The 25,410-nt window shown below is 36.6% G+C and overlaps 1 protein-coding gene across 2 annotated transcripts in view; it reads left to right on the top strand.

Annotated features, from left to right (window-relative positions):
- Positions 1-25,410, top strand: part of NEMF (nuclear export mediator factor) — a 54,293-nt gene that overhangs the window by 13,143 nt on the left and 15,740 nt on the right. For both annotated transcript variants that reach the window (XR_011530907.1, XM_070588686.1), the window contains exons 5-20: positions 3,452-3,600; positions 4,557-4,624; positions 6,112-6,198; positions 7,655-7,728; positions 8,871-8,941; positions 9,022-9,097; positions 9,412-9,474; positions 11,228-11,305; positions 11,392-11,600; positions 11,849-12,040; positions 12,331-12,394; positions 14,058-14,146; positions 17,064-17,167; positions 18,539-18,601; positions 23,663-23,775; positions 25,133-25,190. Coding sequence is in view for 1 of the 2 variants with exons in the window: in XM_070588686.1 (XP_070444787.1) it covers positions 3,452-3,600; positions 4,557-4,624; positions 6,112-6,198; positions 7,655-7,728; positions 8,871-8,941; positions 9,022-9,097; positions 9,412-9,474; positions 11,228-11,305; positions 11,392-11,600; positions 11,849-12,040; positions 12,331-12,394; positions 14,058-14,146; positions 17,064-17,167; positions 18,539-18,601; positions 23,663-23,775; positions 25,133-25,190 (1,558 nt within the window). In the remaining variant the exon portion in view is untranslated. The remainder of the gene's footprint in view (positions 1-3,451; positions 3,601-4,556; positions 4,625-6,111; positions 6,199-7,654; positions 7,729-8,870; positions 8,942-9,021; positions 9,098-9,411; positions 9,475-11,227; positions 11,306-11,391; positions 11,601-11,848; positions 12,041-12,330; positions 12,395-14,057; positions 14,147-17,063; positions 17,168-18,538; positions 18,602-23,662; positions 23,776-25,132; positions 25,191-25,410) is intronic.

Here is a 25,410-nt window from a genome sequence, read left to right as displayed (position 1 = left end):
GCCTTGTGATTGCCAGGCAGGGCCTCTCCACTAATGCTGCCCAGAGGCTTTCACTGTGGCTGCTGTGAGACTGTGGATTTTCCCCCTGGACCACCAAGCAGGCCTGCTGGGACCCCAGCCTGCCACTACCCACTCACACTGGCTCACTGGGTGACCCTTGCCCCCTCTGGGCGACAGCAGGAGACCATGAATCAGAAGCGGCTGGCAGGCTGCTGCCCCACCCATGATCCTCCTGCCCCGGGGCCTCCCAGCGTTCTGAATGCTGGGGAGGGCCTCTCCACTAATGCTGAGTAGAGGCTTTGTCTGCAGCTGCTGTGGGACTGTGAATTTTCCCCGTGGACCGCTGAGCAGAGCCGCTGGGGTCCAGCCTGCCCCTGCCCATTCACATGGGCTCACTGGATGTCCCCTGCCCCCTCTGGGACACTGCTGGAGTCCGTGAGACAGAGGTGGCTAGCGGGCTGCTGCCCTGCCTGGGATCCTCCTGTCCCAGAGCCTCCCAGTGTTCTGAATGCTGAGTGGGGCCTCTCCGCTAATGCCGAGTAGAGGCTTTCCCTTCTGCTGCTGTGGGACCGTGGATTTTCCCACTGGGCTTAGGGGCAATTGTGGGGCGCTTAGGTAGGGCTGTAGTCACCTGTTCCTACTGTCGCTCCACTGATGTGCACACACGCCCACCCTTGGTGTGTGGCAATGCTATGAGCATGTGCACTGGAAGAAAGTTGCTTGCAGGTACTAGGCTGTCTAGGGGTCAGGGGTCAGAGAGTTTTCACCTACTCCACCTTCTCCTGGGGGGATGTCCGTCTACCTTCCGATGTGTAGCAGCATGGGTCTCTCAGGCATCCTGAGATGCTGTGTGGATATCCTTTGTTGACCGATGAATGTCCAATTAGTTGTATATTCAAAGGGGGAGAGACAAAGAAAACTGCTCACTTCGCCATGTTGCTGATGTCACTCCCGGGTTGTATATGTTTTACGTTTGTTGATTCCTGTGACCACCACTGCAATCAGATACAGAAATCCTCCTTGACAGTAACACCCCCCATCCTATCCCTGCCTCCTGGCTACTCTGTATATAATTTTGTCATTATAAATTGGATCTTCAACAAAGAAGGCAGTCTCAGAACCTTGGTGGAGAGGATGTACCAGATACTCTTAAATAGGAGTCAATGAGGGCCAGCCCCAGTGGCCTAGTGGTTAAGTTTGGTGTGCTCCACTTTGGCAACCTGGGTTCGGTTCCCAGGAGCAGACCTACACCACTCCTCTGTCAGTGGCCGTGCTGTGATGGTGGCTCACATACAAAATAGAGGAAGACTGGTAACGGATGGTAAGACAAATCTTCCTCAGCAGAAAAAAAAAAAAGAAATAGGAGTTGATAAACTACAGCCTGTGACCCCTTTTTGTACTGCCTGTGAGCTAAGGAATGGTTTTTAGATTTAAAAAAAGAAAAAGATGACTATGCAACAGAGTTCATATGTGGCCCACAAATCCTAAAATATTTACTCTCTTGCCTTTTACAGAAAAAGTTTGTTGACCCCTGCTCTTAAATAATAGATTCCAGTTGTTTAGGCTGATCCTGCTTAGACAGATGCCAGACTGTATTGGGGACCAAGTTAGGATTTATAAGACTTTTTAGTCCAGAGTCAGATGCTTTCGTGAAAATAGAGTGCTAACCTGTGATCTAGGATAATCAGAATTAATTACACAGGACTGAATAAACTGGAGAGAATCTAATTGTGATTATTTTTTTCAGAATATTGTTGGTATTATTTTTTTGATGGTTATATGATACAGCTCTTTACCTTTCTTTGACCTTTAATTTAGTAGAATATACTTTTGCAAATTGAAATTTGCAAACTGCAAATTGATATGGTCTTTAAATGGCAGTTGGCTCTCATTGATCCCTTAGAGTTTAGAAACAAATGCCTTTTACTCAAGTTTTTGTTTTGTTTTTTTTTTACTGCTAATGGCAATGTGTATATTTACATAGGTTCAATAAGAATTTGTCCTTTCTTTTACTAGGATACAATTAAGCAAATTGATTGTGTCACCAAGGTCAAACCTGTAGTGTCGTGTTTGAGAATAAATCTCATTTAATTAGCTATGACAAGCTCACTGTAAGGAACCAAGGTTGTACTTCGTATGTAGAACTGTTGTCCACACAGCTCTCCTGAGCACCCGGCCTTCTACCTATTCTGTGGCATGTAGGATCCTAGCCTACCTGTAGGAAGGGATGGTCACTTCCTGCAGATTTGAATGACTTGAAGTAGAGAGGAATTTTCCTACATTTATAGATGTGTCACAGATAAGACTGGTAGTGATCATTTTTTTTTGGTTTGGTTTCATAGTTATGAATTAGGAGAAAAAAATAATTTTTAAATTTCTCAAGTAATAGACTGTTGAAAATAAAATTCCAAATTTTGTATGAATTCTCCAGGCAGCAGTGAAGTTTATTGCTTTAGTAATTGCTTAATACCATGTGGCTCTAGATTTGCTGACTATAGTACAAGGAGGTTTATATATATTAATTAACATTTTTTGCTGCACCTCTGTAAGTAAATCAGGCCAAGAGACAATGAAAGTAGCTGTGTGTGTGTAATCAAAAATAATTTTAGACATTATGATCATCAGAGGGGACTGTTAAAAATCCTAACTCATTAATAAATATTTTCATTTTTCCCTATATTTGCTTTCTACTTCCTAGGATACAGAATTTTTTGTGTCAGGCTGTTTTTTTACTTAACATTATAAACATTTTCCTACAATTTTTTACATAATCTTCATAAGTTAACAGCTTTTACACCTTTTGTTATGTTTAATATATCATTTATTTAACAATTTCCCCAATTTTTATATTTAGGCTGTTTCCAGTTTTTTCTATTGTAAATAAACTGCAGTGAATTTCTTTAAGCAGGTACCTTTTGGTTTTATTGACTTACTAGGCCAAGTGTGGAATTACTTGGGCAAAGGTTATAACTACCTTTATTGATTCTGCCATGTAACTATTGCTATCAAAAGACAAATTGCAGGTGAAAGTATAAATAAGTCTTTGCTTGGCTTCTGAAGTGTGTATCTGTTCTGTTTTTCTTAGTAAACTGTGTTTGTAGACCTGCCTCACGAAAGTGCAACAGTAAGGTCGGCTGGTGGTCATCAAGGTGTTAATTGCTTCTCGTGCTTCTGTTAGTGACTTCTGCAGAACCATCAGACGATGAGTTTAAAGTTGCTCTGACTTCTTTGTTATGATTCAGACTTGGAGTCTTTAAATTTGTTTATCTTATTTCACAGTCTCTGCTGGGCAAGTGCAAGGAGCACTGTTTAGATGTGACTCAAATGCTTTTTGTTTGTAACTTCATTTCTGTGGCCTTGATTAGGTTTTTAAGAGACTACATTTTCTTTCTCAATTTTTAAGAAGTTTCAAGAATGATTTGGTAAAAGCAATTATTTTATTCTATTACAGGGGAACATTGTTCTTACAGATTATGAATATCTAATTTTAAATATCCTAAGATTTCGGACTGATGAGTCAGATGATGTTAAGTTTGCTGTTCGTGAACGCTATCCAGTTGATCATGCTAGAGCTGCTGAGCCTTTGCTTACCTTGGAAAGGTAACATGTTTTGTTTATAAACTCATTTCATGTTGTATTGAAAGGTGAGATAAGTCATGTCAGAATATGAAAACTGTCACAGAAAATATTTTGTTTACTAGCATAAAATAATTAAATTTGGACTGCTCAAACTACATAAATGTGCAGGTAAGCAATTTAGCCTTATTTGGGAGGAGCAGGGTTTGTCTTTTTAATCTAAGTTTGGTGTTGTTTCAGATGCTTGTGATTTCTTGGTAAAGCAAGGGGTCTTATTAGCTATTCTGTGAGAAGACAGATGGATATCTTGGGCAGAGTGCAAAAGGAGAACGAAATTCTGGTTTAGCTAAGAAAAGGGAGTGCGGTGGGATAGGGTGCCAATTGTAGCTGTACTCTTCTGGGCTGGAAGACTTTGCTGACTAACAGCCCACAGTCATGGGGGTGATTGGTAAAACATTGATTTCTGCCCCTCCCTCCCCTTTCTGATTCAGTATATGTGGTGTGGGGTCCAGGAATTTTTACGTGTCTAACAAGTTCTCAGGTGATGTGGATGCTGCTGATCTGGGGACTACAGTCGCCCACAACATCCTTAAGAGTTCTTATTAAATGCTTAAATAGGTAAAGCCATTTCAGGTGTTAAGATACATCATTAGCCTCCACAGACAACATTTAACTGTTATAAAAATGTCTCTTTCAATGACCTATATCGGCGCATTGATGATAAGCAATATGACTTAGTTGAAAAGTATTGATTTTTCTCAGAAAACCTGGTTTCAAGTCCCGGTATGCTGTTAGGAACCCACTTACCTTGTATAAATTCCTTTAAGACTCATTTTCTTACCTACAAAGTGAACTAATTCCTCTTAGAGTACTGTGAAGATCAGGCAGATTGATGCATGTGAAAGTGTTGTGGATAGCAGTATTGCTGTAAGGTTTATTAAATATAAGACAGTGAGAGGCATGTCAATTTTATTTCACAGGTTGACTGAAATAATAGCCAGTGCACCTAAGGGCGAACTACTGAAGAGAGTTCTTAACCCATTACTTCGTGAGTAATCCTTCATAGAGCCATGACATGTTTGCAAGATAACATAGTTTTCAGGAGTATACTTAAACCTTTTATAGTTCTAGTAGAAAATTAGAACAACTTGATAAATGTAGAAAGGAGTTTAAAATGATCTTTTGAGGGACCAGCCCTGTGGCCCAGTGGTTGAGTTTGTGTGCTCCGCTTCCGTGGCCCAGGGTGTCACCGGTTCAGATCCTGGGTGTGGACCGAGCACTGCTCATCACGTCATGTTGAGGTGGTGTCCCACACAGCAGAGCCAAAAGGACCTGCAACTGGAGTATGTAAGTTTGCACTGGGGGGCTTTGGGGAGAAGAACAAAAAAAGAAGATTGGCAATAGATGTTAGCTCAGGTGTCAGTCTTTAAAAGGAAAATATTTTGAGTAAGTAAGAGTTTATTTTCAAGGAAAGAGAAATTGCTATACCACATGAATTTGACCTTTGTTTATCTGTTAGCTTTTATTTAAAAGCAATGTAGTTATGTGAACTAAAAGTATGTTATCGAGCACTTTAGTGCTAGCTGTAGTATTCTGAGAAATCAGGTTTTTTCCAATGTGAATCTTCAGTTTACTAACCACTTAGCTTGTTTTTGGTTTTTTTTTTTATTATTATTAGTGGGCCTCAGGACCTCCAAGGATCTGCCAGGTACTTGTAATAACTGGGGTAAAGTAATTCAATTAACATTTTTTTTTTTTGCTGAGGAATATCCATCCTGAGCTAACATCTATTGCCAATCATCCTCTTTTTGCTTGAGGAAGATTTGCCCTGAGCTAATGTCTGTGCCAGTCTTCCTCTATTTTATATGTGAGTCACCACCACAGCATGGTCATCAATGAGTGGTGTAGGTCCATGCCCAGGAACAGAACCTGGGCTGCCGAAGTGGAGCACGCTGAACGTAACCACTAGGCCATGGGGCTGGCCCCTCAATAAGCTTTTATACTTGAGAAAGTGATCACTTGTCCCTGTAGTAAGGGACCTGGAAGAGGACATTTGGGCAGGCAGGTTCCCTTGATTACTGAGCATTAGGGAGTTACTCTTCCTCTCCTATGAAATTAGAATGCATTAAAAAGTTATCTTTGGAACTTTCCAGCTGATTAGTATAGCATGTGTAAACTTTGTAAGTTTGGATTTTTCTGTTATTTCTTTATTGTATTAATATGGTGTATTACATTAACCAATTTTTGGATGCTGAACCAACCTTGCATTCCTGGTTTCTAATTCTTCTTATATATGTGGCTAAATTCCATTAAATTCCTGTAACTTTTACATTGCTACAATTTTATTGTAGTCTCAAATTTTTGTAAGTACTTGAATTGTCATCTCTAATAAAATTTCAAAATAAGTAAACTAACTTATTTTTACTGGCTACTGTTATAGAGTAGATCATTTATATTGGGATATAAGTTTACATTGTATTTTGAATGTTAAATTTGGTAGGAAAATATTAAAAATAATACCCTCTGCTTTTATAGCCTATGGACCAGCTCTCATTGAACACTGTCTTATAGAAAATGGATTCTCTGGCAATGTCAAAGTGGATGAAAAATTTGAAAGTAAAGGTATGTCTCCATGCTATAAGTTTTACACATTTTCGTTTATTTCCTTTTTCCAAAACTATGAAAATTCTTTCTGTGAAAGTGACAAGTGAACAGATAGTTCTAGACTTAAAAACATTGACCCGTGAGTGTTCTATCCATGATGCTCCTGGCTTCCTTCTCTCATGTGCTGCTTTCTCCCTAGTAACGTGCAGTTCAACCTCTTGACCTATCTTATTACGGTTCGACTGTAGAATATTCTCCCACCCTCCCTCTAAATTTTTGAAGTGGTTACTGAACTTGAGATAGTCTCCAGTAAAAGGCTTGAGGGAGTTGAATTATTCACCTTCTTACTCAGAACCTGGAGTCCTTCTAGAAATAGTAGTATTCATGCATTTTAATTCTGTAAGTACTATAGTGTGGGTAAATGATGAATTAGGCTTTTGTAACCACTTAAGGGAACTTAATTGCCGGGTTAGGATAATAAAATATTAGAGGAAATATAAGGAAAATGGAAGATTTGGTCTTTGACAAATTTTTATCTGTAGATTCTCATGTAAAATTTTTTTTTTTAATTAAGCACTTTTTTTTTCTTTTTAAAGATTTTATTTTTCCTTTTTCTCCCAAAGCCCCCTGGTACATAGTTGTGTATTTTTAGTTGTGGGCCCTTCTAGTTGTGGCATGTGGGATGCCACCTCAGCATGGCTTGATGAGTGGTCCATGTCCGAGCCCAGGATTCGAACTGGCGAAACCCTGGGCTGCTGAAGCAGAGCACTCGAACTTAACCACTCGACCACGGGGCCGGTCCCTCATGTAAAATTTTTAAAAAATCATTCTTGATGTTTATATTTTGGGATTGTATATCCTTTCTTAAGGTTTAGGGATAATTTTTGTGCTGTACATTTTTGTGTTGAAAAATACACATTGAATGTTTTAATGAATGATTTAGTTTCTAAAGTATACTGATTCAGTGCAATCCTGATCAAAATGCGAATAGGTTATATTGTTGGTTTTGCTATTCATTTGTTATAAAATGAATCTGATATTCATGTGGAATAAAAGCATTCAAAAATGTTTGCGAAAACTTTGGAAAATAATATTAATGTTGGAGAATAACCTTTTCACAGATTAAAATATATTATGAAGCTGTAGTAATTAGAACAGTAAGTTTTTGGAGAAGGAATAGACAGAATAAAGAATTCAGAAACCACTGCAAATATATATGGCAATTTAGTGTGTGAACAAAGTGGTTTTCAGATCATGACAGAAAAGAAGGATTCGATAAAAGCTGTTGGGACTAGAGACTGGCCAGAACATATCCTTATTTACATATACTGATTACAAACATGAAATAATTATATTTGATTTTCTTGAACACTTTTTTCATTTCACATGCACTCTTCTATTTTCTGCATAGTCTCAATAATAGCTAATTGACAGTTGATTGGCCTACTTTTTTTCCTTTTTTATCCCCTATTAGATATTGAAAAAGTACTTGTTTGTCTGCAGAAAGCAGAAGACTATATGAAAACAACATCCAACTTCAGTGGAAAGGTAGCACCACGTATACTTAGTATATATTGTGGTTTTATTTATCTAGATTTTCAGAATTTAAATGTTTATTAAAGGATCAATATATCTAAATTTTTATTGTCATTTGGAAATTTGACGTCTGTTATATGCTTATTCTAGGGTAGTGTTTTTTTTTTTAGTTGCTATTGGTTTGTAATTTTTGTTCTGTTCCTTACATTTTATAGGAAGTACTAGGTCAAGTCAGCATCAGCACTCCAGAAAAGTTGAGGAATTTGAAAATATTTCCTCTTAGGTTGATTTTAGATAGAGAAGCACGTTTTAATTTGCCAGTACTTTTAAAAAGTTTGGTGATTTACATCCCTCTAATAGTTACACGTCTTCTGAATTACCTCATACCTTGTTTTTTCCCCTATTCAAAGTATAATTTTATTTACTAAAAAAGTTCAGAAAAGGTTCTGATTAATTATAGCTAAATTTAGTCCAAATATATACCTGTCAGGTTTTGTTTTGTTTTGTTTTGGTGAGGAAGATTGAGCCTGAGCTAATATCCATTGCCAGTCTTCCTCTTTTTTGCTTGAGGAAGATTGTCACTGAGCTTAGATCTGTGCCAGTCTTCCTCTGTTTTGTGTGGGGTGCTGCCACAGTGTGGCTTGACGAGTCGTGCTAGGTCCACACCTGGGATCTGAACCTGTGAACCCTGGGCCGCCGAAGTGGAGTGTGTAAACTTAACCACTATGCCACCAGGCCAATCCCTACCTGTCAGTTTTTTAAATGAATTAAAATTTCCTACTCAGTAAGAAAGTGAATCTGAGACTTTTTCTGCTGGAAGTAAAGTGCTGTTGGCTTTTCTAACTGCAGAAAATCTAAAAATGGAAAGAAAAAAGCAAAATGCACGTGTATAATTCCACCGCTTTATCAAATCACTAATTTTGTTTTCTTTATTCCCTGCTTTTTCTTGTCCATATGAATGAACTAGTATTGTTAATAATTGTTATTGAGCCTAAAAAATATCATTTTGAGAAGTAATACAATCAGTAGACAATTGCAGCTGATTAGTTATAACTAGAGTAATTTTATGTTAAATTAGTAAATTTCATGTCAGCCATGGAAAGTAAATCTTTGTTGATAATGGATAGAAATGTTTTATTGTTTGATTTTTGTAGGGATATATCATTCAGAAAAGAGAAATGAAACCAAGCCTCGAAGTGGATAAACCGACTCAAGACATACTCACGTAAGCATGCAGGCATGGGTCACTTTGCTTTGGATGTTTATTAATGTTCTTGAATGTGATGTAAGAAATATGTTTTACAGGTATGAGGAATTTCATCCTTTCTTGTTTTCTCAACATTCACAATGTCCATATATAGAGTTTGAATCATTTGACAAGGTGGGTTTTCCAATTCTGTTTTTTGACTAGTTAGCATGACATGAGTTGTTAAATTAACATCAATGTGCTTTGATTGGGAATTGAAAATATTTTTGTTTTACAATCACTATGAACCTGAGCATTGAAGATCAATGCAGTCACAGATATAAATTGTTGGAAACATTTGTTGCCACTTTATTTCAAGATGAAGGATCAAAGATTTGAACTTAATTTGATTCTTGACTTTCTAGCTGCATAATATGTATGCAAATTGAAGTAGAGACCAGGGTTTTCTTTTCAGCTAGTTATTTTCTGTGTTTTTTTTTTTTAATAAGGCCGTGGATGAATTTTATTCCAAGATAGAAGGTCAGAAAATAGATTTAAAAGCTTTACAACAGGTATGGTATTATTAAAAACATTTCTATTAAACCAGCTAGCCTTAGTGTGATTTGCTGGTTGATGATACTTTCATATAGGAATGGGCAGTCTTTCAGAAGAAGTGCGGGAACATCTTGATCTTGATCAAGGTCCAGGGGAGGTCTCAGGTTTGAAAAGTACACCCTTATTTGTTCCATCAGTATGTCAGACATTGTCTACAATGGAAAATACAGTGGGAAGGGGAGGCCTGTTATTTATAACCTAGTATGATTTGCTTTATTACAGCAATCCAAAGCTTCTCACACTTTGCTGTTAAGGGAACACTGTTCCAAGGAGGGGTTTTGTGTGTGTGTGTGTGAGAGGAAGATTGACCCTGAGCTAACATCTGTTGCCAGTCTTCCTCTTTTTTTTTCCTCCCCAAAGCCCCAGTACATAGTTGCGTATCCTAGTTGTAAGTCCTTTTAGTTCTTCTGTGTGGGACGCTGCCACAGCATGGCTTGCTGAATGGTGTGTAGGTCCACACCCAGGATTCAAATTGCCAAACCCGGTGCCGTGGAGGCGGACTGCGTGAAATTAACCACTACACCACCGACTGGCCCCCAGAGGAGATTTTTAAAATAGGCCAAAAGAGAAGGAAAAGTTTTTTCTATGCAAATAAGTATTTTTTTTTAATCATTAAACTGTTTTTTTTAAAGTGGAGTCTTAAACTATGCTATGTGTGTTTCATGACTCCACAAGGAGGGTTTAATCTGCCATTTTTTCCCAGCACATTTGACCATGTTTTGGAGCATTTGCTGCAGAACAGTTTCAGAAATTCACCACAATCATTCTTGATTTGAAGGAGGTTCAGTGTTTCAAAAATATTAATAAAGTCTTAAAATATGTGTGCAAACATTTGAAATTATGTGAATCCTTTTATCCTCCCTTCCTCAGTTTTAAGAAATTAACCATAGCACTATTTCAAAGCAGGTGGGTCAAGTGAATTAAATAGTGTGACTGCCACATGGTGGCAGCACTTTAGTTATTAAACAGATACTAGCAGTAACATCAAACCCCATGTTTTTTATGTGCATCAGAATACCCATAAATTGTTTTAGTAATCATTGTGCATTCTTTTAATAGTCACCATTCTTATAATTTAAATCTTTTTAATATTACATCCAGCATTCAAACATTCATTAATTGGTGATACTATTATTAGTGTTAGAAAATTTGCCCCCAAATCAGTAACCTTGAAGTATAAATTGTATATGATAAAATGCTACATAGAAGGTAAAATAACTACTGTGAGCCTTTGTGTTGTTAATTTAGGAAAAAGAGTACTCTGTAAAATATTAGAAATAATGTTGAGAAATTAAAAGTAGCAGCAATAAAATAAAAAGAAGCTATTTTGGTACTTTATGCTCTCTAAGAATGCATTCCCCCAAACTTTACTTTTATGTCATAGGAAGAAAAATGTCTTGAATTCTGCCTGCTTGAATTATGTGAGGGCGTTAGGGGCATGTCTTACATACAGCGTAACCTGCCATCCAAATACCTTCCTAGATAGGGAATGGGAGGGAGGGAGGTAAAGAGGAGAGGTAATTTTGGAGCATGAAACACTTAGGGTAGGATAGACCTGGGAAGGTGGGCTGTGGAGAACTTCAGCTAGCTAGGTGACAACACTGAGAAGGCAGAAGAGGGGTGGGGTAGTGAGTTTCAGGAGGTGAGAGAGAGAAGGTGCAGGAGGTAGGAGATGTCTAACTTTTTAAAAGTCTGTTTTCTTACCAAAAGGAAAAACAAGCATTGAAGAAGTTAGATAATGTCCGAAAGGATCATGAAGACAGATTAGAAGCTCTTCAACAGGCTCAGGTATTATGCTTAACTGTTTCAGATGCTTTTTCAAAAATGGTAACTTGAATTAGCATTATAGTAAATGTTTTGGTGTATCTCCAAAGGAAATAGACAAACTTAAAGGAGAGCTCATAGAAATGAACCTGCAAATAGTTGACAGAGCCATTCAGGTTGTTCGAAGTGCTTTAGCCAACCAGATAGATTGGACAGAAATCGGGTTAATTGTGAAAGAAGCCCAAGCTCAAGGAGACCCTGTTGCAAATGCAATCAAAGAATTAAAACTGCAAACAAATCATGTTACAATGCTGCTAAGGTAAGTGTGATTCTTAGTTAAGCAGTTAATGCTTATCTTTATTTTACTATTTAATTGTTCAGTATATTTGTTTAAAAATTTTATCTTTTATTTGGAAATTTATCCTTGAAGGTATAGAAAAAAATTAATTTACATTAAAATAATGCAACTATTTAAAATTGTAAGCCATTTATAATTTCATTGAGAAAAAATTGAAAATAAAGTGATGTCATTGACATTAGTGAAATACTATTGAATATTTTTAATAGAAATCCATACTTGTTATCAGAGGAGGAAGATGACGATGTTGATGGTGACATCAGTGTTGAGAAAAATGAAACTGAACCACCAAAAGGAAAAAAGAAAAAACAAAAGAATAAACAGCTGCAGAAGCCTCAAAAAAATAGGCCATTGCTTGTTGATGTTGACCTCAGCTTGTCAGCATACGCCAATGCCAAAAAGTAAGTCTTAAATTTAAGTAAAAATTTTAGGTAAAATATTATCTTCAATAAATCAATCAGAGTGTTAAGGATAATAAAAATCATTATTTTGCCTGTATATACTTTTGGGAGAAAATACTTTTTAAAATCTTGCGCATTATACAACTTTGTTTTTATACAGTGTAACAAAGTTGCACAGTGCACAAAACTTGTTCTCTATGGTTTGAGAGTCTGTAAAATTAGAAATAACATAAATAGAAAACTAAAGAATAAAGATTTTACTTAAAATTAAGAGAAATATATTTGTCTAGGTATTATGATCACAAGAGATATGCTGCTAAGAAAACACAAAAGACTGTTGAAGCTGCTGAGAAGGTACTTAATATTTCTTAGAGTGAATGTTAATTATTTTTCTCTGCTTTAATTTAATGGCTTTAATTATTTTTTCTGATTAAATGAGGTTTTCTAATTCAGAAATATCTTTCGAGCTTAATTTTGCTTTAAACGTATATATTTCCAGTGTTTATTTTTTTCCCCAAACCTGCTCCTCCCCAGTCCTCCCCCTCATTTTTCCCTTTGCTCAGGTTAAAAATGTTGGAGTCATCGTGGACTTTTCTCTCACAAACCATATCCAATCCATCAGCAAATCCTTTGGCTCTTCCTTGCGAGTATAACCAGGATCTGGGCACTTCTTATTAGTCCAGGCCTTCGTCATCTCTGTTCACATGGACTGTAACAGTAGCCTCTTACTGGGTCTCTCTCCTTCTACCCTTTTCCCACTATAGTCTGTTCTTGACACAGCAGCCATAGTGATGCTTTTAAATAGAAAATGAAGCCATTTCTGTCTGTTAAAAGTCTTCCACTTACTTCCTGTCTTACTCAACAGTTCAGAGCCCTTCTGTCCTGTAAGGTCCCACGTGATCTGCTCCCCTCCGATCTCATCACCTGCTTTCCTCTTGTTACACACTCTGTCCAGCTACTCTCGGGGTCCTAGCTGTTCTTACAGCAGGAGCCCATGCTCCTTCTCAGGGCCTGTGCCTCCGTAATTCCAGTAATCCTTCAGGCTTCTGCCTGAATGCTGGCACTCTTCTACCCAGAAAGCTCTTTCCTCAAGATTTCCGTGGTTCCATCCCGCCTTCATTCACATGTCTACTTAAATGAGACTTTATCAGAGAGGCCTTCTTTGCCACTCTAACTAGAAAGAGTACTACTTCAGTCACTCCTCCTTTACTCCGCTTGGTTTTTCTTCTTAAAAAAACGCCCCTCTCAACATACGTTGATTTGTCCTCTCTCTAGAATGTAGATTGCTTGAAAGTGGGATCTTTGTTTTATTCATTGCCGCATCCCAGCCCCTAGAGTACTGCCTGGAACACAGTCTGTTAAATGAGCAGCCCCTGTGACTCAGCTTTCTGTGCCTCTTCACCTCCTTTCTTGACATTTGACCTTGTGATCACTACTTCTGGTCACAGGCCTCTTCTTTCTGCTTATAATGCTCTTGCTCTTCTTTGCCTCGATAATTCCATTAATCCTTCAGGCTTCTACCTAAATGCTGTTTCCTCAGAGATACCTTCTTTGACCATATTCGGTTATAAATTATCTTCCCTTGTTAGACTTTCATGTGCCCTTAGAAGCACTTACCATGTTTGTTTGAATAATTATGTGTTTTGTATTTGTCTCTTTCCTTGACTACAGTAGGGTGGGGATGGGAGCTTCGTCTTGTCCACTGTTCTGTCCCCAGCATCTAGCCCAGAACCTGGTAGGTGGTAGGCACTCAGTATCTGGGAAATGAATGATACTCTTTAATTTGGAAGTCTTGAGCAAATATTTGTATACAGTAAGCCTTTGAATTAAATTATTTTAATATTTAAGGCAAAAATCTTTTCATTCTTCATTACTTTCCTGTGTTTATGGTGTATGTGTGTGTACATAGGGCCATTTTGTGACATTTAAAGAAATTACTTCTTGCCCTCTCATTTACTTGGTGTTATCTAAATAAATTCTCAATGAATGAATTTAAAAATTCATTTCTCATAAACAGGCATTCAAATCAGCAGAAAAGAAAACGAAACAAACCTTAAAAGAAGTCCAAACAGTTACCTCTATTCAAAAAGCAAGAAAAGTTTACTGGTAAGTGTTCTACCTTTTTAAAATAGAATTTTTATTTTTATCAAAATTATACATGCACATTGTTTAGAAGATCAAGCAGTTCTACAAAGCTTGTTACAAAAACCAGTAGTCCTGCAATTTTTCACCCTTACTCCTGTTGCCTCCTCTCCCAAGGAAACTACTTTGAGCTGTTTCTTTTGGTACATATGAAGGTTCTGTCACCTCGTAAAACAAATTCGGAAGTCTTCCTGTATCAGTTGTCCTTAAAAGTTTGATGGAATTCACCTGTGAAGCCAAATAGTTCTAGAGTTTTCTTTATGGGAAAGTTTTTCATTACAGATTCAAAGTTTTGAAGATTTTGAAGATACAGATTTTCTAGTTTTGGTTAGCAGTGTTTTTCTAAGACCTTGTCTGTTTTGTCTGAGGTTTGAAATGTACTGGCAAAAACTTTATAATATTCTGTTTTTTAACATCCCTGGGATCTTTAATGACCTCTCCCTTTTCATTCATGATAGTTATTATTTGTACCTTCTCTTCTTGATTAGCCTGACCAGAGGATTTTCAGTTGTATTAATATCTTTAAAGAACTAGTGTTTTGACTGTTATTCTCCTCTGTTATATATGTGCTCTCTATTTTATTTTCGTTTTTCTACTTTTCTTTGGGATTCATTTGCAGTTCCCCTTCTGATTCCTTGAGGTGGAAGCTTAGTTCGTTGATTTTTCTCCAGCCTCTTTTCTCAAATATGTATTCAAGGCAGTAAATTTCCCTCTAAGCCTGGCTTTAACTGCATCTAAAAAGCTTTCTGTAGTATTTTCATTATCTTTTACATCAAGATATGTTCTGATTTCCATTGTGATTTCTTTACTCATGCATTATTTAGAATGTATGTTTGTTAATTTCCAAACATATGGGACTTTTCTGGTTATTTATTGTTGTTACTGATTTCTAGTTTAATTTGCATAATGGTCAGAGATGGTATTCTGAATTATCTCAATCCTTTGACATTTGTTGTTGAAACTTGCATTATGGCCCAGTCTATTTATGATCAACTTTATTTATGAAAATGTTTCATGAGCGTTCTGCAGTTGTTGACTACATTTCTCTAAATATCAGTTTGGTCCCATTTATTAATCATATTGTTCAGATCTTTGGCATCTTTACTAATTCTTTTTTTATCTATTTTTTTCTCAGTTACTGGGAGAGGTGTGTTAAATACCTCATAATTGTGGTTTTGTCAGTTTCTCCTTTTATTTCTGCCAATTTTTGCCATATATATGAGAGTATGTAGTTAAGTGATACAAATATAGAACTGTTATATCTTCCTGGTGAATTGAGCCTTTTATTAACTTCAATGAAATACCCTTTTAACTTACAACCATTTTTTCCTTCTGTGTGAGATATTAAAACTACTCAGCTTTTTTTTGGTTAGTGTTTGTATGATATATCTTTTTCCATTATCATATTTCAACCTTAGTGTATCCTTATATTTTAAAGGAGTATGTATATCATTTTTGTTTTCCAGTCTGACAGCCTTTGCATTTTACCTGGAGAATTGACTGCATTTACTTTTAATGTAATTTCTGATACATTTGGGTTTAAACCTACCCATCTTGCTATTTGCTATCTGTTTGTCTGATTTGTTCTGTGTTTTTTGTCTTCCTTATTGCCATCTTTTGAATGGTTAATTGGAGTTTCTTTTTCTTTTTTTGCCCGTTGGTTATGGCATTCCTCCTTGGATGATTACAAAATACATCCTTGATTCATCTTTCTCATTCTCTTTGTTCTTGTGGGTTTATCTCTTTTGCAAATGTCTTTACCATCAAAAGGGAAGTGGTTAAATATAGTACATCCATTCAGCAATGAAGAAGATATATTTTTAAGTGAAAAAAGAAGGCAGTATGCAGAACGGTGTGTGTTGTGTCTAAAGAAGAGAAAAGGTTTAGAGTACGCATTTTATTTTAGTTTTTGTATGTGTAAAGAAACTCTGGAGAAGGATACACAAGAAGCTAATCTCAGTGGCTCCCTGTTTGGTAGTGCTGGTGGGAACTGAAGGGGGAGGCAGGAGCTCTCACGATGCCTTTTTATATAATTAAAAAAATTTTTGAACCATGTGTTTGTATTAATCAAAATCAGATTCGAAAATAGGAATAAAATTCTTTTGCTATTGTATTTGGGGGAAGTGGGAATATGAGGGAGTTTAGTTTAATGCCTGTGTTCAATCTATCATCTTTAACTGTAAGTTTTTAAATTTTAGATTAAATCATAAAAAGATGATCTTGGTAGTCATATGTAATATAGCAAATATTTATGTTCATCTCTCTTGCATGTCATTTCTAAATGTCGTACAGATACTCTCTTTACTTTTTATCGTGGTGGTACATATTAATCATGAAAACCCAGATTACCTTGTCTCTTGAGAAAAGTGATAATTTTACACTTCTGAAGGCAATTTTTGTTTTTTTGTATAAAAAAAAAAGAATATCATACATGTAAAGATTCAATTGATTAATTGAGGACAGAATGGGAAAACAACTTTTCTTTCTTACCAGAGGTCCCAAAGCCTATCCAGTACCCTGACTAAAAGAAAGCTGAACCTAGGGACCACATGACATTTTATGCTTTTTGCCTTAGGCAATTCATTATTATAAGTTATCCTCAAATTTAAGGCTAGCTATATGAGAGGGAGATAAGGAGAGAATGTACTTTTTTAAAACACAGAATTTAGTTCCTTTCTCTAACACTGTCTTAAGAATACCCTAGAGCAATTTGTATTACAAGCTTTCCATAAAATTCAGCTTGATGCTTTAGGATATTAAATCATCCATTTGTCTTAACCTACAAAACAGGACAGCTTCCTGTTTTGTTTTCAAAAAGAGTGTGAATTCAGGCAACCATAAAGGCAAAGAAATGTTAACTTTTTTTCTTTCAATTTGGTAGGTTTGAGAAATTTCTGTGGTTCATTAGCTCAGAGAACTATCTAATTATAGGTGGACGAGATCAGCAACAGAATGAAATAATTGTGAAAAGATACTTGACACCAGGTAGGTAAGATTAAAATTCTAAAGAATTTTCTCTTAAATAATTGGATCAGTTATCTCAAGATTAGCTGTAGATTTTCCTCTTTCACTCTTTTGTTTGACTCATTTAATTGGTAGAAAGAATTTGATGCTTAATGGTTTAAGGTTCATTGAATATGTGCTTTGACACTTCTCATTTTAAGTGAGTACTCCTAAGGTAGTAATGCTGAGCTAATCTGTGGTACTGGACTTTTGATTTTCTACTACATTAACAGAATAGCTCTCAGTCCTCCAAAGTCATTGTAGCTCAAGATTTTAAGAGCTTAATTTTTCAGCCCCGAAGTTTATAACCTTTTTTCACATTTAGAACCAGGACTTAAGCCCTGTGGTGTAAGGTTTATCACTTTTATTTGTTTGCTGATAACTACCGCCTCATTGTGGCTGAACCCCCAGTGTGAGTATTAGAAATCAACAAGCAGTATCAGAGCTAATCTGATGTCCACGGAGGATCCTGAGCCAGGAAGGAAAGCACAGGGATTAGGTTGCATGGTGCCCAGGGTGTGGTCTTTGTCTTCTCTAACTTGTTCATTGTGAGCTGAGCCTGTCATGAAGCAGTATGGGTTTTGCTCTTCTTTGAGTTTCAAATCGCAGATGAACTGTCCATAGCAAGCAATGGCTGCTTGTTTTACCTCCTAGGAACCATGCACTTTCCTCTTCCTGGTTGACCATTCACTCCTGCATTCATCTCATTCATTGCTATCACACACTTAGAATAAAACTGCAAGTCCTCATCGTGACTTACAAGGCTACCTGCTTCTACAGCCTCACCTCTCTCCCATTAGTCTGGCCACCTGACTTCTCCTTATACATGGCAAACATCCACAGTCCTCAGAACCTTTGTACTTGCTAGGATGACTCATCTGCTCCATGTGTCTCTCACCCTTCCGCAGGCTAGCCTGGGCTTGCTTGCATGGTAACTCAGCAAGTTTCTGAGAAAAAGAAGAAGCACAGTAGGCCTCTCAAGGCTTAGGCTGGGAACTAGTACTTGGTCACATCTGCCACATTCTACTGGCCAAAGCAGGTCACGGGGCAGACCCAGATTCGAGGGTTGGAGAAGTGGACTCCACCTCTTGATGGGAGAAGCTTCAAGGTCACAGAGCAGAGAGATGTGGAAAGGAGGAGAGGAACTTTGACCATTTTTGTAATCTACCATATTAACATTGCTTTCCTTTATGAGGAGGCCTATGAGAAGTTTCTCAGGGCTGGAAGATGGATTTTTCTTTATATGCCTTATCCCTTCTGAATTTTGAACGCATTAAACAATAAATAAATAATTTCAACTAAAAGAAAGAAAGAAAGAAACAGGAATTAAAGTATTATTTCTTTGTTTTTAAGGGGACATTTATGTACATGCTGATCTTCATGGGGCTACTAGCTGTGTAATTAAGAATCCAACAGGTAATATATTCCTATTATTCAAAACTTTAATTCTTTTCTTTAAAATGCTTTTAACATAACTATAAGACAAAAATTGTTAATAGAGATAAAGGACACTTCATAATGATAAAAGGGTCAATCCATCAATAAGATATAACAGTTATAAACATATATGCACCCAACAACTGAGCTCTAGAATACACAAAGTGAGATCTGACAGAATTGAATGGAGAAATAGACAATTCAGCACTAACAGTTCAAGACTTAAACACCTAACTTTCAGTCATGGATAGAATAACTAGATACAAGATCCACAAGAGAATAGATATGAACAACACTATAAGTTAACTAGGTCTAACACGTATCTTTAGTACACTCCACTACCTAACAATAGTAGATTACTCATTCTTTGCAGTTGCACATGGAATGTTCTCCAGGATAGACCATATGATGATAGTCTATAAAACAAGTCTCAATGAATTTAAAAGTACTGTAATCATACAGAGTAAGTTTTCTGACCATAATGGAGTGACATTAGAAGCCACTAATAAAATTTGGGGGGCTGGCCGCGTGGCCCAGTGGTTAAGTTCGCGCACTCCACTGCAGGTGGCCCCGTGTTTCGTTGGTTCGAACATGGACTTGCCACTGCTCATCAAGCCACGCTGAGGCAGCGTCCCACATGCCACAACTAGAAGGACCCACAACGAAGAATGTGCAACCATGTACTGGGGGGGCTTTGGGGAGAAAAGGGAAAAAAAAAAGAAAACTTAAAAAAAAAAATTTGGGAAATTTACAAACGTGTGGAAATTAAACAATATACTCATAAATAACTGGTGGATCAAAGAGGAAGTCACAGGATGGTTAGAAAATACTTTGAGATGAATGAAATCAAAACATAATATATCACAATTTAGGAGAGGAAGCTAAAACTGCCTAGAGAGAAATTTGTAGCTGTAATGCCTAAAATAAAAAACAGGAACGATCTCAAGTCAGTAACAAAACTGTACACATTAAGATCTAGAAAAAAATGAGCCAGCCCAGGTGGCCTAGTGGTTAAGTTTGGTGCGCTCTGCTTCACCCCCCCCGAGCTTGGTTCCCAGGCATGGACCTACACCACTTGTCAGTGGCAATGCTACGGTGGCAACCCACATACAAAATAGAGGAAGATTGGCAACAGATGTTAGCTCAGGACAAATCTTCCTCAGGGGAAAAAAAAAAGATAAAAGCCGCATTGGGAAAGGAAAGAAATAATAGATTCGAATGGAAATAAGTGAAACAGAGAATAGAAAGACAAAAGAGAAAATCAACAAAGCCAAAGTTGGTTTTTTGAAAAGATTGACAAAATTGATAACCCTTTAGCTAGACTGATCAAAAAAGTAAAAGAGAAGATTCAAAATCCTAAAATCAAGAATGGATATGCCACAACTAGAAGGACCTGCAGCTAAGATATACAACTATGTACTAGGGGGGATTTGGGGAGATAAAGCAGAAAAAAAAAGAATGGAAGAGAGGACACATTACTACCAACTTTATGGAAATCAGAAGGATTATAAGAGAATGTTATGTACAATTGTATGGCAATAAATTAGATAACCTAGATGAAATGGACAAATTCCTAGAAAGACACAAACTACCAAAACTGACTCAAGTTGAAATAGAAGATCAAAGCAAACCTATAACAAGTAAAGAGATTGAATTAGTAATAAAAAGTCTGCTCACAAAGAACATCTCTGATCCAGACAGCTTCACTGGTGAATTCTACCAAACTTTTAAAGAAGATTGAAGACCATCCTTCACATACTCTTCCAAAAACATAGAAGAGATGAGACTACTTTCTAACTCATTGTGCAAGGCCAATGTTACCCTAATAACAAAACCAGACAAAGATATCACAAGAAAAGAAAACTACAGATCAATATCACTTATGACTATAGAAACTAAAATCCTCAACAAAATATTGGGAAACTGAATCCAGCAGCATATTAAAAAGATTAAACATCATGACAAAGTGGAATTTATCCCAAAAATGCAAGGTTGGTTTCGCATATGAAAATTAATCAATGTAATATGGTGTATTAATAAAGGACAGAACCACATGATCATCTCGCTGATGCAGAAAAAGCCTTTGGCAATAATCCAACAGCCATTTGTGATAAACACCCTCAACAAACTAGGAATAGAAGGGAACTTCCTCAAGTTGGTAAAGAACATCTATGAAAACCCACAGCTAACAATCCTACTTAATGGTGAAAGACTGAAAGCTTTCCCCCTAAGATCAGGCACAGGATAAGCGTGTCTGTTCTTGCCACTTCTATTCAACATTTTATGGAAGTTCCAAGTGTGCCATCAGGCAATAAAAAGAAATTTAAAAATAGCCAACTTGGTAAGGAACGAGTAAAACTATCTGTTTGCAGATGACATGATGTTACATATTTAAAACCATAAGGAATCCACCAAAAGTTATTAGTTAGTAACAAAGTCAGCAATGTCTAGGATACAAATTTAATATACAAAAGTCAGTTTTTGTTTTGTTTTTGTTTTTCTTTTGGTGAGGAAGATTGGCCCTGAGCTAACATCTATTTTTTGTATGTGGGATGCCACCACAGCATGGCTTGATGAATGGTATGTAAGATCCACTTCCAGGATCTGCACAAACCTTGGGCTGCCAAAATGGAGCATGCAAACTTAACCCCTACACCATGGGGCCAGCCCAGGTTAAACTTTTATACACTAGCAATGAGCAGTAGTAAAAGGAAATTATAAAACATACGTTTATAATAGCACTAAAATTAATGAAATACTTAGGAATAAGTTTACCAAAAAGAAATGAGAGACATACACCCCAAACTACAAAACATTGTTGAAAGAAATTAAAGAAGACCTAAATAAGTGGAAAGACGTTCAGTGTTTATGGATTGAAAGTCTGAGTATTGTTCTGATGGCAATATTAATCTACAGATTTGATGCAATCCCTCTCAAAATTCCAGCTGCCTTTTTTTACAGAGATGGACAAGCTGATCCTAAAATTCATACGGAAATGCAAAGGACCCAGTTAAGCCAAATCATTCTTTTTCTTTTCTTTTTTTTTTTTTGAGGTAGATTAGCCCTGACCTAACTACTGCCAGTCCTCCTCTTTTTGCTGAGGGAGCCTGGCCCTGAGCTAACATGCGTGCCAATCTTCCTCTACTTTCTATGTGGGATGCCTACCACAGCACGGCGTGCCAAGCCGTGCCATGTCCACACCCGGGATCCGAACCGGCAAACCCCAAGCTGCCAAGACTCGAAATGTGTGCACTTAACCACTGCGCCACCGGGCCAGCCCCAAGCCGAATCATTCTTGAAAACGAAGAAGAAAATTGGAGGACTCATACTTCCTGATTCCAAAACCTCCTACAAAGCAACAGTAATCAAGACAGTGTGGTATTGGCATGAGGATGGACAGATAGATCAATGAAAAGAAGTGAGATTCCTTGTTTATAGTCAGTTGATTTTCAGCAGGAGTGCCAAGGCCATTCAAGGGGGATAGAATAATCTTTTAAACAAATGGTGCTGGGACAACTAATATCCATGTGTAAAAGAATGAAGTTAGACCTCTACTTCACACCGTTTACAAAAATTAAATGCATCAAAGACCTAAACCTAAAGGCAAAAACTATAAAACTGTTAGAAGAAACTAAGGCATAAATCTTCATAATCTTGGATCAAGAAGTCATTTCTTAGATATGACACCAAAAGCATAAGCAACCAAAGAAAAACAGATAAATTGAACTTAAAATTAAAAACCTTAATTCAAAGGACACTATCAAGAAAGTGAAAAGATAACTCACAGAATGTGAGAAAGTGTTTGCAAATCATTTATCTGATTAAGGACCAGTATCTGAAGAACACTTAAGACTCAACATAGAAAGGCAAAGAAAGCAATTTAAAAATGAGCAAAGGATTCAAATAGACATTTCTCCAAAGATAGACAAATGGCTAACAAGCGCATGATAAGATGCTGAGCATCATTTGTCATAGGGAGGTGCAAATCAAAACCACAGTGAGATACCACTTTACATCCACTAGAATGGTTACAATGAAAAAAAACAGAGAATAAATGGTGGTGAGGATATGGAGAGATTAGAACCCTTACATGCTGTTGCTGGGAAGGGAAAAAGATGTAGGTGCTATAGAAAATAGTTTGGCAGTTCCTCACAAATTTACCATGTGACCCAGCAATTCCACTTCTAGATATATGCCCAAGACAACTGAAAACATATGTCTACACGAAACTCACTGACAAATCTTCAGAGCAGCGTTATTTACAATAGCCAAGAAATAGAAACAACCCATATGTCCATCAATTGAATAAACAAAATAGGGTATATCCATATAACGGCATATTATTCAGAAATGAAGTACTGATGCGTGTTCTAACGTAGATGAACCTTGAAGGCACTATGCTAAGTGAAAGAAGCCAGACACAAAATTTTTTATTTATATGAGATTCCAAAATAGGCAAATCCATAGAGATAGAAAGATTAGTGATTGCCAGGGCCTGGGAAAATGGAGAGTGACTGTTAATGAATACAGGATTTCTTTTGGGAATACTGAAAACATTCTAGATAGTGGTAATGGTTGCATAGCTTCATGAATATATTAAAAACACTGAATGGTACACTTTTAAAAGGGTGAGTTCTATGGTATGTGAATTATATCTCAAAAAATACTTGAATCTAACTGTAGGGACATATTATTAACATGCTCTACATTTTGATGATTTAGGCAATCTATAGTAATTTTGGAAGTCTTCAAACTTTAAATAGATCTTTCTAAATTATCCTTTCTGGAATGAAGCTAGAATTATTGATAGAAGTGAGGATATTTTTTTGCTGACTTGTTGTATTTTCTTAGACCATTTAAAAGCCTCCTGTGTAAATAACATTTTTAATAAAACAGTAACTTTGTAATATTGAAATAAAAATGTGGTATTAGTGTTTAAGATAGAAGAGGATTGAACCTGTCATGCTGCATGTGACTTTCATGTGTTGCTCTGTAGAAGGGCTGAACTTGGTACTGAAGGTGGTGGTGTTGTTATTATAGGAGAACCGATCCCACCTCGGACCTTGACTGAAGCTGGCACAATGGCACTTTGCTACAGTGCTGCTTGGGATGCACGAGTTATCACTAGTGCTTGGTGGGTGTACCATCATCAGGTAATAGGGGCTGTGGTCCTTTTTCTTAATTTATTAAGAGCTACTGGGTACCAAATTTTGGGGGTATAGAAGTGAACAAGGCAGACAAAATACCTACCTTGATGGAGCTGACATTTTGGTGATGGAGAAAATACATACATAATGTCACGTTACAAGCCCTGTAAAGATTTTTTTCTTAAAGCAGAGTAAGACCATAGAGAGTGAGAGGGGCTACCATTTTGAATAAAGTGTCAGGGAAGGTAAGATTTGAGCAGAGACCTAAATGAAGAGAGTGATCCATGTGATTATATGGGATAAAGAGTGTTCCAATTGTGACTGGCACACTGACCTAAAAGGTCTTTCTCCTGTTCGTCTTTGTTGGGATTTTCTGAATTATCTTTGCCCATTCCAGAAAAGTAGGTACATCTGGTAGATTTTATTCACTTGGTTTTAGTAACTGTCCTCCTTTGTGGTTAATCTCTTTGATGCTGCTTCATTCCATATTTGACTTCACGTTGCTATTGACTTTACATTTTCAAAATTAGAATTGATAACAGTATACTTTTACAAAGTCCTAAAGCTTATACAGAAAGATAAAAAGAGTTCAATGCCATTATCCTGCCTTAGATTTAGTTTTATTTTATATCTATTTATGTTCATTAGTTTCTGCTATGCTGTGATACTGTGTTTTTAGGAAATTAATATCACTTCTGGGATTATATTTTCTACCTCACTAGTGTTATAAAAGTGGCTTTAATTCTTTTATGAATAGGTTTTTGTAGGATGAAATTTAGTGTTCTTTTAATCCCTCTGCGTAACTATGACTGTTAAAGATACTCTCAGATTTGGGAGTTTCACAGATTTATAAAATTTTTAAATATTGTGGAATTATCTTGCTTACTCCCTATTTTACCAAATTAGATTATATTTTTAAAAACCTGTTATCTTTATTTCCTAAAATGAAAAGTTATTATCCCCCCAAAAATTATCTTGTAAAAGGATTTTTAAATAAAATTTTACTAAATATAAATATAGTTTGATTTTAGTAAATATAGCTTTATGATAAGCTTATTAAACTATCCTTTTTTTCCTCATTATATCTCACACTAGAGGAAATGTGTGGACCAGTTCTGACTCTAGTCCATGGCATTTGAAAATTATTGACGTAGTATATCCTCCATTATTTCTTTTCTTTGTTAATGCTTAAGGGCTGTCTATCATTGAAGAGATATCTGTTCCTTCATTGTTGAGAATTTTTGCTAAATTATAAACTTTTCAGGACATAGTGCTATTTACTTGAATGTGACTTTACTTTCTCTAGTGAAAATTAAGAAACCCTATTTCTTAAGACAAGAGTATAATGTATTGTGTTCTTCAGGTGTCTAAAACAGCACCAACTGGAGAATATTTGACAACAGGAAGCTTCATGATAAGAGGTAATGACTTGTCAGTGGATTATGGAGACAGGTTTGAAGACCATCTGCTAATATTCTCAGAACAGAAATTAATTATTCTGATTTCCTATATAAAGTCTGTTAAGAAATAAAGAAAATTTTGCCCTGGTATGGCAAATTTAGCATTTGTCATGTCATCTCCTTATATATTTTTATTGATGAGAATGTACTTTCACATAAAGTTGTAAGGAAGGGTAAGTAT

This window comes from Equus przewalskii, chromosome 1 (genome assembly GCF_037783145.1).
Source record: "Equus przewalskii isolate Varuska chromosome 1, EquPr2, whole genome shotgun sequence".
In the NCBI taxonomy this organism is placed as follows: domain Eukaryota; kingdom Metazoa; phylum Chordata; class Mammalia; order Perissodactyla; family Equidae; genus Equus; species Equus przewalskii.
Note: the sequence above shows the minus strand (reverse complement) of the source record. Positions and strands in the feature narration are given on the sequence as shown.